This window comes from Odocoileus virginianus, chromosome 19 (assembly GCF_023699985.2).
Source record: "Odocoileus virginianus isolate 20LAN1187 ecotype Illinois chromosome 19, Ovbor_1.2, whole genome shotgun sequence".
Taxonomy (NCBI): Eukaryota; Metazoa; Chordata; class Mammalia; order Artiodactyla; family Cervidae; genus Odocoileus; species Odocoileus virginianus.
The window spans coordinates 41,896,225-41,912,784 of NC_069692.1; the positions used below are offsets into that span (position 1 = coordinate 41,896,225).

At 37.4% G+C, this 16,560-nt stretch overlaps 1 protein-coding gene across 2 annotated transcripts in view; it reads left to right on the forward strand.

Annotated features, from left to right (window-relative positions):
- The window catches only part of MAP3K7 (mitogen-activated protein kinase kinase kinase 7), a 62,117-nt gene that overhangs the window by 29,291 nt on the left and 16,266 nt on the right, over positions 1-16,560 (forward strand). Inside the window, exons 9-13 of one of the 2 annotated variants that reach the window (XM_020871770.2) lie at positions 452-533; positions 3,013-3,143; positions 3,804-3,933; positions 6,502-6,582; positions 14,210-14,274. In XM_020871770.2, coding sequence (XP_020727429.2) covers positions 452-533; positions 3,013-3,143; positions 3,804-3,933; positions 6,502-6,582; positions 14,210-14,274 — 489 coding nt within the window. The remainder of the gene's footprint in view (positions 1-451; positions 534-3,012; positions 3,144-3,803; positions 3,934-6,501; positions 6,583-14,209; positions 14,275-16,560) is intronic. The other variant, XM_020871776.2, reaches the window with a different exon arrangement.

Below are 16,560 nucleotides of genomic sequence, written 5' to 3' on the forward strand. Positions count from 1 at the left end.
ATAATCTATCCTTGATATTTAAAATACTGATTCTAACAAATTATTCTATGACATACCATCTCAGTTGTCAGACTAAGTGATTTCGACACTTCAGAGATTAGCATCACTGCTATGAGAACATGAATAATGTTTCGTATAATTATGATGAATGATACTGCTGAATTTCATATGTCCCTCTAGAAGAATATTGACTGTTTTCTTCAAGATTATCTGGGCTCTGTGTAGGTGGATACACAGCATTGATAACAGTTGAAATTCAGAAGAGTTAGCACATTGTTGTCTCTATCTACAAATTTCCACATATGCCGTAGTGAAAATAAAGCAGCATCTTTGCTGCATTCAGATCTCAGCAAGGAAGTAATTCACACATACTTACTCTCTCAGTTAATTTTCACACGATTTAATTTGTACTAAAGAAAGTTTACATTGTTATTTACCTTTTTATATATAGTACTTTCCAGGAGCAGACGAGCCATTACAATACCCTTGTCAGTATTCAGATGAAGGACAGAGCAACTCCGCTGCCAGCACAGGTGAGTGGATAGATTGGAACGGTAATAACCTAAGATTTTTGCATCTCTGTTCCCATGAAACGATAATCAGGAAGCAATGAATGATGTCCCTTTTTGCATTTTAATTTATTCATTTAATATGATTGCAATTTGAATTTCCAGGTGTATCATTCTTCGTGCAGGTACCCAGGTTAAAGAGTTAATTGAAAACCCACTTCCAAGTTTTGAAATTCTTACACAGTTATATCTAAAAAGACTGGATATTATATTTTTGTGGATGCCATTCTTTACTTGAAAAATAATTCTTACACAGATACAGCTAGATCAAATAGTATCAAAAATTATTATATAAAACAGCATATTTTCTGTATCATGAGCACCCTACTAGTTGATCTTTGTAGAAGAATCCATAGAGACATTCATTTAAGAAGCTGTGTTTTAGTTCAGAGTTCCTCAGTTCCATAGTTTGTGGTCATCAAAAAAAATAGTAGAAGTAATACTCTAATTTAGAAAAATTTTACTTTTCAAAATATATGGTATTATGAACATTTCATTATTCAGTTCAGTTCAGACGCTCAGTCGTGTCTGACTCTTTGCAACCTCATGAACCGCAGCATGCCAGGCCTTCCTGTCCGTTTGCTTAAAGTTAAAAGGCATAGGTGTGTATGTACACATATACTTAATGCATTCTTAAAAGTTTATTTTTACTGGTCTATTTCCCCTACCTCCAAAAAAATTATATGTAAACTGGTTCCAATTTTACTGAAAGTCTTTCTGAGATGCTCTGAATTCTAAAGTGAATTTCTCTAAAAACATTTGCTTGCCACTCCTTACCCTCAGCTGACCCTGACCGTTTCCCTGTGATCAGAAGACAGCTGCCAGACTCCCCGTCCACGCGCCCCCTGCCCATGTCTGCCCGTCTGCTCTGCACCCTCTTCTGTTCCCACGCTGAACTGTCCGTGCTCACAGCCAGAGGCACGCCTGTCCCCTTGTGCATCAGATCCCGTCTGCTCTCCTAGCAGTTCTTCCTGTCTCTTGCATCATCAGTTTTCGCCTCTGTACTGGGATCATTCCATGAGTATATATACAGTAGTCCCGTCCCCCCCCCCCATCCACAGTTTGCCCAGAAATGCTAAAGGAAAAGTTCCAGAATGAAATAATTCATAAGTTTTAGATTACAGCCGTCCTGAGCAGAACGATGACGTCTCGCTCCGTCCTGTGCATCGTCCTTTTATTCGGTGTATCCTATCCACTTGTCACTTAGTAGCCCTCTTGGTTGTCACATCACCTGTCGAGGTGTCACAGTGCTTGTGTTCATGGGACCCTAGTTTTATTTACTAATGACCCCAAAGCACACGAGTAATGATGCTGGCAATTCTGATATGCCAAAGAGAAGCTGGAAAGTGCTTCCTCTAACTGAAAAGGTGAAAATTCTCAACTTTAATTAGGAAAAACAAATCCTATGCTGGCTGAGGTTGCTAAGATCTGCATTAAGAACTTCTGTCCATGAAATCATGAAGAAGGAAAAAGAAATTTGTGCTTGTTTTGCTGTCATGCTTCAAACTGCAAAAGGTAACCGCCACAGTGCAGGATAAGTGCTTAGTTAGAAAAAGGTATTAAATTTGTACAGTAAGGCACTTTGAGAGAGAGACCACATTCATGTAACTTTTATTACTGTATATTGTTAAAATTGTTCTGTCTTATTTTTAGTTACTCTTGTTCATCTCTTACTGCGCCTAATTTATAAATTAAAGTTTATCCCAGGTATACGTGTGTAAGAAAAAACACAGGATGTGAGGGCTCAGTACTGTCTGAGGTTGCAGGCATCCACTAGAGGTCTTGGAATGTATCCCCTGTGGATAAGGCGGGGACTGTAGAAGTCTGTATTTGCATTTCTCTAGCTTCTCTCTTGCCATTCTCCTGTGCTCACTCCTTCAAGCTTTTATTATGCCACTACTCTAGAACTGCTTTTGTCAAGGTCACCATCTTCCCAACCCATAAATGTCAGGGTGCTCAGGGCGTAGCCATTTGACCTCTTTGTCTAAACTCATTTCCTTAGTGATCTCATCCAGTGTACATGTATACCGTGTGTTTGCCAATATTTTTGCTCCATCCCAAACTTGAACTCCACACTCACATATCCAACTACTTGACTGATACCTGCTGTGAGCTCAGAATTACCATTTTCCTAACTGAGCTCCCTTCAGACTCAGTCGTTCCACACTCTTTCCATCTTGATTAATAGCCATTTCTTTCTCTCAGGCTGAGAATCTTAAAGTCTTTCTTGACTATTAGAAAACTCTTTAGGCACTTTGGTTCCCTTTTTGTGCTATCCTGAAATATCATTTAAAATGGGTTTGTTTGGGTATCTTCATTAGCTTGAAAAGTCTTACCTCTTTTCATATCTTGCTAGTTTAGAAAAGAATTTAAGTTGCATTTTATTGAATGAAGCGTGTGTGTTATTTGCAGCCTATTGTCATAAATATTTTTGCTTTCCTAGGCTCCTTCATGGACATCGCGTCTACAAACACCAGTAATAAAAGCGACACTAACATGGAACAGGTTCCCGCCACAAACGATACAATTAAACGCTTAGAGTCAAAATTGCTGAAAAATCAGGCAAAACAACAGGTTTGTTTTATTATTGAAAGTTAAACCTTTTGGTAACCTTACCAGTAGTCATGAAGTCCTAAACATTATACTAGCAAGTATTGTTTGCCTTCTTCACTATACAAGTCCTGAATCTTGTTCCTAAAGCAGACAGATAGGCTCAAGAGTAGAGATGTGTAATGAGATTCTTCTGAAATTCTTTACAATTAATCGTTCTCCCATCTGATGATTGCTGCCTTTGGCATTTGTACATATCTTCCTTATGATCCCTCACTTGGACAGTTGATGGTTACAGGTGTAAAATGGAGATTTCTTGGCTGTACTACCTGGTTAAAGGAGTTCTTCTAGATCCATCATTTCATGTTTCCAGATTTATTATATTTTTGCTGTTCCTGGTTTTGAAATATTTCAAGGAGTGATTTTATTCATCTTCCTTGAGGCATTTAGGGTAACTAATAATTGGGACATTTAGCTCCCAGCTCTAGTGATCACCTTTTCCTAAAGGCCAGTGTCTGCAGCTTATTCTTCGTCACCCCTACAGCTCCCACTCCCTGAAAATTTTCCATTTCTTTCAGAACAGAATCCCTAAAAATCCCAGTTGGTATCTCCCTTCTTCTAGCTGCCCAGGATTTTTACATATGAAGAGTTTCAGTAATTCAAATTGACCTATGTTTTTAACAGAGTGAATCTGGGCGTTTGAGCTTGGGAGCTTCTCGTGGGAGCAGCATGGAGAGCTTGCCCCCAACCTCTGAAGGCAAGAGGATGAGTGCCGATATGTCTGAAATAGAAGCCAGGATTGCTGCAACCACAGGTAAAAAGGAAGTAAAAGTTTGAAGAGGAACGAAAATGGTAGTTTCAGTTGTTTCGGTCATGGGAATGTCAGGGGCTTTTCTTGTGTGTTTCTTAAATTTTTTTAAAGCAGGAAGTTGATTTATAATATACTTCCCATGCTTCTAGCAGAAAGCATCTCAAATTCCAGATAAAGCAAGCATGATTTGTAAAATTATTTGCATTATAAAGTTGAATTTCTTATTACAGATTTTTATCAAATAAAATTCAGCTCAATATGAGCTAAAAATCTAAATGAGAAATTGAAATTTAGCCAAAACCAGGATGTTTTGGCAGGATTCTGAGTGATTCTACTAGAGTTTTGTGCTGAACTCAAGTAATAGCAAATGTTTTGTTTCGAATTTAGCAGGAAAATGTGCTCCAGGTCCAAATATTGATTTGGCCTTACTCTCTGCTGCTGCTCCCTTCAGTGGCACAGGCAGCTGAGTTTGTGATTAATTCTTTTAATTGTAAAATAAAAGGTCGTAGTAATTTGATCTGGATAAAAGCTCGCATTTCTCTTCCATTTTGTCAGTACTTAAAATGATTAACTGTGGAAAGACTGGTCAGCACAAAAATAATATGTTTTGTTACCTTAGTGGACTTCTAAGCTTCTTTTCTAACCAGGTTCATTTAGTAATGATGGGTTAAATTGTTTTCTTTCTGATTTCCCTAGGGGTGGAGAGGGACTGATTATAAATACATTTCTATCATGGAAAATGTAGAAATATAAATTTTAAAAACCCAGTCTTCCATGATTATCCCACTAAAAAATAAACACAACATTTTTGTGTACTTACCTCTAGTCTTTGAGACTACATATGTATATATAAGTGTATTCCCTAGTGTATTAGCATTTTTTTTTTTTAACTCAGCTAACCAGGTTTTGTGGAATTATGTTTTGTTTTGTTTTAAGATCATTTTGGTCTCTTTCTAAAAAGAATATTTTCATTTTGTGTGAAGTTCTTTTAAGAAGGAAGTTGTCCAGAGGACCATCCTAACTCTTTTTGTCTTCAACTAATCTTGGTCACTTGTTTATCAGTTAGCATTAGAATCAGTTAGATCTTACAGAATTTCCAAAATAACAGTGTCTTTAACACAGACTTTTTTCTCACACACACACAAATCTGGAGGTAGGCTCCTCGACCTTTGGTGACTGGGTTTCTTCTGTCTCTCTGTGTTACAATCGCTGTTGTGTGGCTTTCATCCTGAAGGTGCCCCTGTGCTCCATAATGGCTGTTATGGTTCCAGTCATCACATCCACAGTCCCAGCATCAGGAAGCAGGAGTTAGGGCAAGGGCTACTTGTTCAAAAAGCTTTCACAGAAGTCCCTCCTGACAGCTCCCACGTTTATGTCTTTGGCCATAGAAATAGGGCCAGACGGCTCCCTGTGGATCCAAGGGAAGAGGGGATCTGCAGTCTTTCACCTGGGAACGTTGCTGTCCTGAGTACAGTTGAGGTTCTGTTGCTAAGAAAAAAGGGAAAAGTAGAGATTGGCTGGTCTCTGCCACGCAGATGGAATCTTCAGAAACAAGCAAGTTGCGTGGAGGTCACTTGAGTCACAAGTGTTTCTGTGAGCAGTGGGAGTGTCACAGGACCATGTCTGATGAACAGTGTCCACAGAAATGCAGCCTAACACTTTGGGAGTCCTTTTCATTTCAGGAATATCATTCAAGTCAGAGCTGCCAAATAGTGGTTGCTCCCTAAAATAGGAAGTGTTCTGTAATGTAATAGTAATAATTTTATATCTGCTAGTGTCAATTTTTTAGTCAGGTACTGGTTTATAATTAATCTTTACAGAAGTGATGTTTCACCAGATTAAAGGTAACCACATATATTTAAATAACCCTAACCTTTCTCTGCCTAAATGTGAATAAAACAGATGGGCTGAACATTTGTTGGTGAATTGTCTTACTTTGACAGGTTCATATTTTCCAGCCTTTCAGAACTATTCCGGTTTAGCAGGAATAGACCCTAAACTTTGGAAACTACAGTAAATACTCAGTTTATCAGAAGTATGTTTAAATATTTGTCATTATAAGAGCATATACTTTTCATACTTTGATTCAATAATTATCATATAATCACTGAATTGTACTTTGTAGCACACTTCAGGAAACACCTCATTGAACACATATTCCTGTGTTTGTTTAACTAAAACAGATATGGCAGCTTATTTCTTTTTAATTCCTCTTTTCTTCCCACTTTGATCGTAGACCCTCACTGCACCTCAGTGGTTGCATGTGGATTATTTCCACGAACGTGTTGGAAATCTAGCTTTCTCATCACCCTGCAGCTTTGTTTGTCTCCGTCCTGTTTTCTTTTTTCCTGCTAATTAAAGCCAGTATGTGAAACATCTTGTATTGATAGTTGTTTGCTCCTTCATCATGCCTTGTGTAAGCATGGACAAAGGGTTTGATAGTTCTGCATGCCATCCTGCATGAAGTGTTATTAACATAACTATTTGAAAAGTATTCTGTTTTTGTTCACTGTTTTCTGTGTTACTATTTGTGGTTGTTTGCATGTATACTGTATGTGTGTATTTTTGCAGCCTTTTCCAAGCCTAAACGGGGCCACCGTAAAACCGCTTCATTTGGCAACATTCTGGATGTCCCTGAGACCGTCACAGCAGGTATCATGGACCACCTGGGATGCTCTAATAGCTGTAAAACCGGAATAATGACCCCTGGTGCTTATAAAATGCTTCTTGCTCCAATTTGGTAGAATGTGAAAGTACATACCTTGCATGCAGTCCTCAGGGAGACAGATTAAAAACTGTATACATTTATCTGCACTGAAGCCAGCTTGGCCAGAAACCTCACATCTCCAAAACTGAGGAAGAACTACAAGGTAAAGTAATAAGCTTTTTCATGGAAGGAGGCATACCAGCCCAGAATTCTGCCAACTTCCTCTCATCTTTTAAATGAGCGGAATAGCTGGACCCAGACCTTTCTTGCACCTAGCAGAAAGAGAAAACAATCCTTTAAAAATACTTGTTGTCCTTGGCTCCTTTCCTTTCTTCATTAGAACTTGGGGGCTCCCTCTTGGCATTCTGTCCCAGCCTCTTTCTGTTGGTAGCAAGTGAAATAGGAAGTTGAGAAAAGAGAAGCTACATAACATTTTGCCTTAACCTAGAAAACAGAAACAAAATAAAAACTAAATGAGATTTGCTGTTTTGCATGGTATGTTGCCAAATAATTATGGTCACTTCTGATTCCTTTGTATTATTAGGAGGATCTTCTTGCAAATTACATGTTTCTATACCTAACTCCCACATGTCTCATATGGTTAAATCGCTGTTATTTCTTATGGTGATTATCTCATAGATGAATCTAAATCCCCGTGCCTCGTAGTTCTTGGCTCCTCCAGTAAACTGGTACCTGAGGGTAGAGACTGTGTCTTTGTTATTTATTGTTGATGGCATCAGCTGTGTCTGGCTGAAGACCTCACACATAGTGTTTAATAAATATGTGCCAGTTATGGAAATGACCCATTATTGAGCTCCCGGCGGGTCAGAACTAGGATACATGTAAAATCTGTAAATTACAGATGTGTATAAAATATTTTAAACAGTTCTTAGGGCCCATTCCATCTATGCAAAACCATTTTATTTCTAGTTTTGTTATTCTTTTTTTGTTTGTTTTTGTTATTCTGGTTGTTCAATTGGTTTATTTTACATTTTCATTGTTGCCCTTCAGAGAATACAGTTAATTTATTCCTCGCATATGTTTACTGAGTCATGGGCTGCTTTCAAAATTAGTAAAGTACTTAGGATCATTTTATCTCTGCCCTGAAAGATACCAAGTTTAAGGGAATAGTACTCTAACTGAAGAAGCAGCAACGTTTAAACATTCATACTGCTGAGCTGTGATGATCTTAAATGTTTGAGAGTATCAGAAAAATTAGGTGAATGGCACACAAATCTTAATCTGGGTCTTATGGATAAACATTAAGAACAGATACACCCACACATAGCGAAATAGCCAGTGATGTATGTGACAGAGGCGGAGAAAGCAGCCTCCGAGGTTCTGAGCCGGGGTGAACGTGTGCACCACACCACACCCCGCCAGGGGACATCTGGCGCTGTCTGGAAACGTTTCTGATGGTCAGAATGGGCGCTACTGACGGCGTAGGCGGAAGCCGCGTCGCTGCTAGGCAGTCTGGGGAGTCTCGGCGGCCTCCCGCAGCCGAGAGTTAGCATCCTGAAGGGCCAGAAGGGCCAGGGCTGAAAACCCCTGGTGAGGAGTGCTGTGCGACCTGTAAGGCAGTTTAAAGCACATCAGCGTAACAGCCATTTCACAGATGAAAAAGATTCGGTGGTGCTGAATGGTTTTCCCAGAGTTCCACAGCCAGGATCCCATCCTAGATCTTCTGACACCAGATTGCACCCATTTTTTTTTTTGTTTTGTTTGAATCACAGAAGTTAGAATAATTCTGTGGTGCTCCTACTTAGGGTTTGTATTAGATTTAACTGAGCTCTTCATCCAGGAGATACTTTTGAGTGACATTGGATCCTTCTGGGGTCGGGAAAGCGTAATTCTGCTGATAATTGCCAGAGTACCAGTGCTTGTCAAGTGGAAACAGTATTTTATTCAGTAATACGTTTATTAAATGTTCTTGTTGGGTTTTTCCCCCAGATGTTCAAACATTAACCTAGTAGTTTCCATTTTTTAATAAAGGATGCAACCAGTGAAATTGAAATAATAGGACATAAAACTCAAACGTTAATTTATTCTTAGGTTATATTTTTAAATTAAACATAAAAGATATAACCTGTGCTTTGGGAATATCTCAACTATCTTACATGGCCATTTTAATTGTAAAGAAGGATGAAATTTAATTCCCTAAATTTCTTAATACCTTTTAGAACTTTTTTACTTGAGGTTGATTCCCTACAAATTCTGTGGTTATATTATCAGATACTTCTTGATATATCCAAACTGGCATTAATTAGCATTGAATCCCAGTTGTAAACATTTTTAAAATATAAGCTATATTTTTCATCTGTTATGGATAAGTATTTTCAGTAATAACTTTCCTTTGGCCAAGTGCTGTATACTGAGCTTAATCCTCTGGGAATAAACTGCCTCTTTTTATTAGGAGTGCTCCTTTACGCATCAAGTAAGTTTTTATATGTATTTATTAGCAGTGTACAAATGTATCATTTTTGAAGTGTTGCTTCTTGCATTTTTAAAAAATTTTACCAAGTTTTGAAAGTTTTTAAATAGGCACTGTTACTCTAAAAAATTTTTTTGATACAATCCTTATAATGACTAAAATGCCTAACCTGGTCATGGGTGAACAAATTTAAATCTTGTTTTTTGCTTGCTCTTCAACACTGGTAAATATCCTGCCATCAACAAATGAGGAAGAACAAGCAACCTGTGGCTAACACCAGCATCCATCAATTTAACAGTCTCTCGGGTCATGCAAAAATGGACCTTTAATACCTCAGAACTTCTGTTGGTCAAACTACACAATTGTTTGTATCCTTGCTACCTTGGGCCTGGCTCTCAAAGAGGTATTGGCAAACTTTGTCATAGTTAAGTCTTCTTTCTGCTTTCTGCTGCCCACAGAGTGGCTGTAAATCGGTCTGGCTTCTTTTTAGCAAGGAAGACACATAACAGGGGCAGTTGCCAGTCCAGTATGACATTTCGCTGACTCTTCATTGGGAGAGAATGTCCTGCCAAATAACTGTGCAGCCTAAGCAAAGTTAATGTAAATGCAGACATCTCTTGCCCATAATTGAAACTGTCTGATTTATAGTTTTCTAATCCGTTTTATGTTACTTTTATTTGAAGAAAAGAGAGTGGGTGGCAGATTATTGGATTGCTTTAAATTTTTCTAAAGTTTTTCCTTTAAGATTTTGATGAAAACATGAATTTTTGTTTATTTGGTCCGTTTACTTGAATTTTCTAGACTTTCCCACATTTTGCTTTTGTCACTATCCAAGCTTCCAAGGGTCTATTTTCCCTCCATCTTCATCTCAAATACTCAAATGGGATAGGGATTATGAATTGGGAAACTATAATACATTTGATAGTAACATTTGATCTGATGTTAGAAGAATACCTAAATTTTACATTTCTTTTAAAATTCCACATGTCAAAGTTAAACAAGTGAAATGTCAAAAAGTTAACAAGAGCAGCAACCTTTTCCAGTTTCATAGAGGAAGAGACTGAGTCAGCTTCCCTGACAGCTTAGTGGTAAGGAGCCCACCCGCCAAAGTAGGAGACGTGGGTTCAATTCCTGGATTGAGAAGAGTCCCCTGGAGAAGGAAGTGGTAACTCACTCCAGTATCTTGCCTGGGAAGTCCATGGACAGAGGGGCCTGGCGGGCTGCAGTCCATGGAGCTGCAGAAGCATCCAGCTGAGCTTAGCAACTAAACAAGAGACTGAGCAGTTAAAAAATACTTTGTTGATGGCTCTGGTGTCTGTCATCAAGGGAGATCAGCAGTCCTGCTCTGGAGCCCTTGTGTGAAGAGTTATAGCGCTTAAGGAAGTCAGCTGTGCTTAGAATATATTTTGAAATTCCCTGGATGAAAGTACTGTCAGATACATGCACACAGACCACCTGCAAAAGATTTAATTGAAGCATAAGCTGTCTGTAGGTTCTCCCTTTCTGTTAAAACATCCTCAGGTATAGTTTATACCAGATTGATTGCTATTATGAAATGAATTTCCAGCATATGATTTGCAAAAGTAAATTTTTCCAAATACTGATATTGAATAACTGTTGTACTTATATTATAAAAGATAACTTTTTAAAACGAGCTAAATTGTAAGGTTTTATAGAATATATTTAAATAGTTTTTGTTAATACTACTATAATATCGTACTCACTGGTTCTGAATTTCTTTTTTAAGTTCAGACTAAATTACAATACTTGGCTTCATTTTAAACACTTGAGATTTTTCTCCTCTGTTCTACAGATAGGCATTGCCTTCATGTACTTCTGTTTGAGGACCTTGAACAGTGAGATTCTAGTGTACTTTTTGTTATTCCTAAGCCTGGGATAAGATGGCATAACATTTTAAACTGATAGAACACTTTGACCAAAAAGCATTACATACTGTCTTAAGGATTTGCTAGAGAAGGCTGAATATGCAAGTGTTTTGTTGAGTCAGCCTTAATACACATAAAATATTTTTGTCCAGGTCTCTGAATTTAATTGACATTTGTTGCTTGTAATATTCTTGAAGCTGAAAAGAAACTTTAGGAGTCCTTAATGGTTTCAACTGCATTTAGATCTCTTAACTGAGAAAAATGTAATGATTATTCATTCATTTTAAAGTTCAGTCAGGTACACTGAGCCCTATTGTATATTTATTATTTACCAAAAGTGTGATAAGTAGTTAAGAATATGAAAAGTGCAAACGATCAACAGTGCAGCACCGCTGTGAGGAGACCATGAGGTAGAAAGAATCAAGCTTTTCTGGAGCTCAAGTTCCTACCTTACACAGATAGTGTCATTAACACCTGCCTTTGTTTAGGGACACGGAGGCCCAAGGAGAGCTCTTCTGAGATACGCTACATCTGCTTCTGCCAAGTGCAGACACTGCTCCTTCAATAAAATTCTGTATTTGTGACTAATTAAATAGGGAAGTGCATCTAACCTTACAGGAAATATTTCAGTAGTCTCTTTCCACCTTATTGTAGTCTACCAAGATCACTTTTTAAAATCTAAAAAGGATAAGTGTCCCATAATTTTTAATATTCAAAGCTTAACAAATATAAAAATTTCCAACATTTTGATTAAGGGATGTCTCCAAGAAAATGTATTGATTTTTACATGAACAGTGTCTTCAGAAAGTTGGAACCTAGAAAAATGTAAGTAGTTTAGGTAAGGAAACTGATAAGAAAAGCCGCAGGAGTGACTCTCTGGAAGGACTCTGATGACTTCCAAATACCAGCTCAGGAAAGCAGTTGTACTTTAAAAGAGCAGCTTTTTGGAGAGATGGATTTTGTTTCAGTGTTGTAAAAGCAATTGCCCTCTAAGCTGCTGTTCCAACCACACTTTTAGGGGTGGGGAAGAAGGTGGGCTTAGGGATGTAGTATATTCCTTTTGTTGCTCTTAGAAAAGTTATTTTTAAAAATATCCTTTGTCCCCTATCAGAAGTCCTGACGTTCCAAAATTCATTACAGATTAAAAAACTCAAGACATCATTTATAAATTCCATATTCTTTGATTAAGCACCTGTTGATACCATATTCTCCCTTATTTCTACTTCTTTTTTCCTTTATACTGCTGTGTTTAATACAGGTATGCACATATTAAAGAACCATGAAAAAATGTAAATGAGTTTCTAAATTAGTGTTTAGTTACCAAAAAACTCAGAGTCAGTCTAAATGTACTGAGCACACACTCAGTAATTTTCATTTGTGATAATAGGAGCTTCATGTTTTTTACGTTCATATTTCTGAATTATGGCTTGAAACTTAACATTGGAGCAACAAGTATTTGCTGATTGCGGTCCTTTCTCGCCCCCTCTGAGCTGTATGCCCGGCGGTCTCTGCCGTGGTTACGCTGATGAAATGCGTCGCCTGGCGTTGCTTGCTTTAGACTCCTGCTGTAGCTGTAAGATTTCTCATCTGACGGCATCTGTTAACTGTCAGCTCTCCTTTCCCCTACTTACAACTCTTTATTCCCCTCTCCTCCCCTTCTCCCCTCCCCGCCTCTCCCCACCATCCCCCCCCCCCCCTTAGAGCTTGTCTTTGTTGTTATTGCAATGGTGATGTAATGATTTTCAGACACATGTGCTGGGTGGTTCCCCAGATTCACAAATGTTGCTAATCTGAAAAGAGAATTCCAGACACTTTTACAAGCCTGTCTCATCTCAGCTAATTTTAGAATGATTGTGTTGAATGAAATGTGCCTGAAATTGCTCATTAGTCATGGTAGTGGGGATCCTTTTTGTCCTCAGGAAAATGGGGATAATTAAAAGTTTTCAGAGAAATAGCTTAGTGTGCCTGTTTCCATAAATGTGCAGTTTGTTGTTATGTCAATTTATAACTGAAAGTTGGAACTTGGAGTAAAATGAAATGTGAAGTAACTTGAAGATTATGCAAAGAATTCTAAAACATAGCTTTAAATACAAAAGAGTTATACTTTCTAGGATAACTATAAATTTGAGTTTATATACTCACTGCACGTACTATTGCATTAAACATTATTCTTCTGTTTTAAAGTCCTTTTAGTGTATGTACAAAATAGTAGGGTCACCTTGATTAAGATGCTGGGATTGATTGCTGATTGGTTTAAAATAAGATAATGAAAGTTATGGAGATATAAAATTTTAAGAATGAATTCTGTCAGCTGATCAGGCCACAACTATTAGAATACGTGGTCTGAGCGCTGCCCACTATTACATAATATAGTCTTCAGAGTCAAAAGAATTTTTGACTATTGTGTCAGCTGTTACTCACAGTATTTTGGTGTTTCCTTTTAGACAGCTGATTGCTCATCTTAGAAATAACTGTGTAAACAGCCCTATTCCCAAATAGAAGTGCTGAGTGAAGCTATTGTTCAATTCACCGCCCCCCCCCCCCGCCATGTTGCTGAAGACTTAGTTAGATTTGTCTAGTTCTTTCATAAACTGATTTTTAATTCAGTTATGTTTGGCGTGGAAGTTCCTGAAGCAGGGTTAACACACTAGCCCATTTCAACAAGCTGTATATTTGAGAATGAGAGTAATCTGTCTCCACTAGGAATTAAGAGTTGTTGTTCACAAATAATAAATTACTAGATTCTGACGAAGACTAATGGGATTAGGTAAGTGTGACTCAGTGCAATAAATTCAAGCCTAAGCATCCTTTTAAGCTCTGAAATGAACAAGGTACTGCTGTTGGTTAAAGCCAGTCATGGCTCACAACTTGCTAGCTGTCTTGCTGAAGAAACTGTAACGTAAGGCCCTTGAAATAGATGCCGTCATCAGCCCCAGCCCCCAAGCATTCATCTATTTAAACACATGACAGAAGATGGTGGAAGAGAATTCAGCAGCTCTTCGTGTGGTAGGAGTGGTTATTGTATTAGGACACACTTTATTGTGAGCCAGCAGCTTTTGAGTTAAAATACTATAGCTGTTTCTCTTTCTTTCCTTACATCTTTCTTTCTCTTTTTTTAACAATAAACACTTTTTTTTTCTCACAATCTGTGTAGATCCAAGGAGCAACAAATTCCAACTTCCTCCTGTAACTGTTAAACCCTTCTTGTCTCTGAATAGATTTCAGTATTTTAATTTTTTGATTTTTTTTTAAAAGGCAACGGGCAGCCAAGACGTAGATCCATCCAAGACCTGACTGTTACTGGGACGGATCCTGGTCAGGTAAGACTTAATCTCCGGATTCTCTGTCTTTGAAGATTAGTGATGGGCACAAATCAATAATTAACTGGAATGTGTATCCTCTGCAAAATAAGTTTTATAAGTTGACCTAAAATAATGAGAAATTCATTATCATCAACTTAAATATGTAAGGGGGAAAAAGTATAGATGCCATTATTAACTTAACTTGAATCTAAGAAGAAACTGGTTAATTCAATAGTGCTATGTGTGTGTTATCTGGTTTTCATATGTGCTTTAATAAGGAAGTATTCAATTTTGTACTTGGAACAATTTGTCATTAACATTGTCCTCCAAAATGTATCATTAGCCTTAACCTCCTTTTTACTAAAGAGATTAAGTATCCCCCCAGTAAAGATGTCACTTCTCTGGGGTCACAGCCACCGACATACCTGGTAGACTGTAACTAATCTTTTAATTTGTCGCATCTGCTAGATTTGCATTTTTGTGAAACATCCTTAACACAGTATTTACTAAGCAGATGGATGAACTCTAGCAGGCCATCTATCCCAGTTGTTAAGGGTTTTATTCATCTTTATATTTCTGGATGTTCTTCTAAACTCACCTTACCTCTTTGAAGATGCCCCAGACACTGCTGCAGTTTAAGCCATTACTGAACGGGTGCAAAGTTTTAACCAACCAAGTATATAAACGTAGCAGTCATTGCCTTTTTTATTATTTACATCAATACTTAACATATATAATTTATATCATATTCATAAAATGAAGTGAGAACTATTTATAAGGTTTTATTGTTGATTAGCTTTCAGTTGTGCCAAAATAAATTTTAATACTGTAGCATGCATCTAAAGTGATAAAAATACCACATAAAAAATTACAGGATTATATGTTACAACCAGTGTGATTTAATTTCTGGTAAAATGTGTTAGTACTTTTCATCTTAAAAGATGTTTTATTATTACTTCTTTTTTATAACATGCTTGAAATTTTAGAGATTCTTTGTAGTTGTTAGTAAAAATTTGAAAGTCTTTTCTAGCCATCAACTAACTTAACTAGTTAACAAAAACTACTTGAGATATTTAAATAATAACAGTCTTTGATCTTCATTTATATCTGGGAATATTTCTCATAATGCCCACACACACCTTCAAATTCATATATGCACACCTATATGCATATGCACACATATATAAGCATATACACATATATGCATAAAATATATAATACTCATGTATTATATATTTTATGATATTAAGTGATCCTAAGTCTTAATTTTATTAATTTAATAACATCTTTTTCAGTATATCTGCTTTTGTGCAACCTCAGAACTTTTGAATGAAATTTCCCACTCTCTCCCCCTCAAATACTTCAAGCATTAATCAGGGCATTTAGTAATAGATAGCTTGACATCTGATATTTGCTTTGATTCCTTAAAAGTTTGATGAACTCAGCCTTTTGAATGCTGTTTACTATTGCCGTTGACATTCCAGTTATGAAAAACTCTAGCCAAGTATTCTCCCTCTGATTAGGAGTGAGAGGCTTGCTCTAAGGCAGCTCAGGAGCGTCTGAGTGCTTCTCCACTGTGTTCTAGGATGACGGCATCGCTGCATCTCAGGACTGAGCTCACTGTACCAAACCTTACGCATTTGCTCACAAATTCTGTGTGACCTGAGACTGATCATTACCGTGCGCATGTGTATTTACGTGCACATGGGGCAGCACCACCCTGGCACTGAGGCACACTTGCCTGAGTTGTTGCTGACTACTCCAGAGGTTTAGAATAAGGGGAATTTGATACAGTGGTGAAATTTGTTGTGAAACAGGGTCTGTGCAACCATTGCCTAGCCAGTGTTAAAATTGTTCCACTCATTCAGAATTACTTACATATGACAACCTTAAAATGCCTAATATACAGTTAGGGACGAGAACGACAAATAGTAATCCTAATACACTGTGAAAACGTTTTCCCCTGAAAATGTTATCTATGATAAATAACCATTAAATCTTTCTAATTACTCATGAAAGTAACATTTTTGGAGAGGAAAAGTATACAAATCTGGATTTTCAAAACTGAAGATATAGTTCTTTTTAAAGTCTGGCTAAGCAGTGATTAAACAGATGCATAGGGATTTTTTTGGTTTGTTTTGGCCATGGAAATTGATAAAGAACATAAAAGTATTTGCCCAGCCAATACAGTTGTCAGAGGAAAAGAGCGTTTCCTGATGAAGTTCAATATTATATCTCATAGAGGAAAGTGATCGAATAGGCGTTTCTACTTTTGATTCAATATTGACCTTAATAAAATCGCGT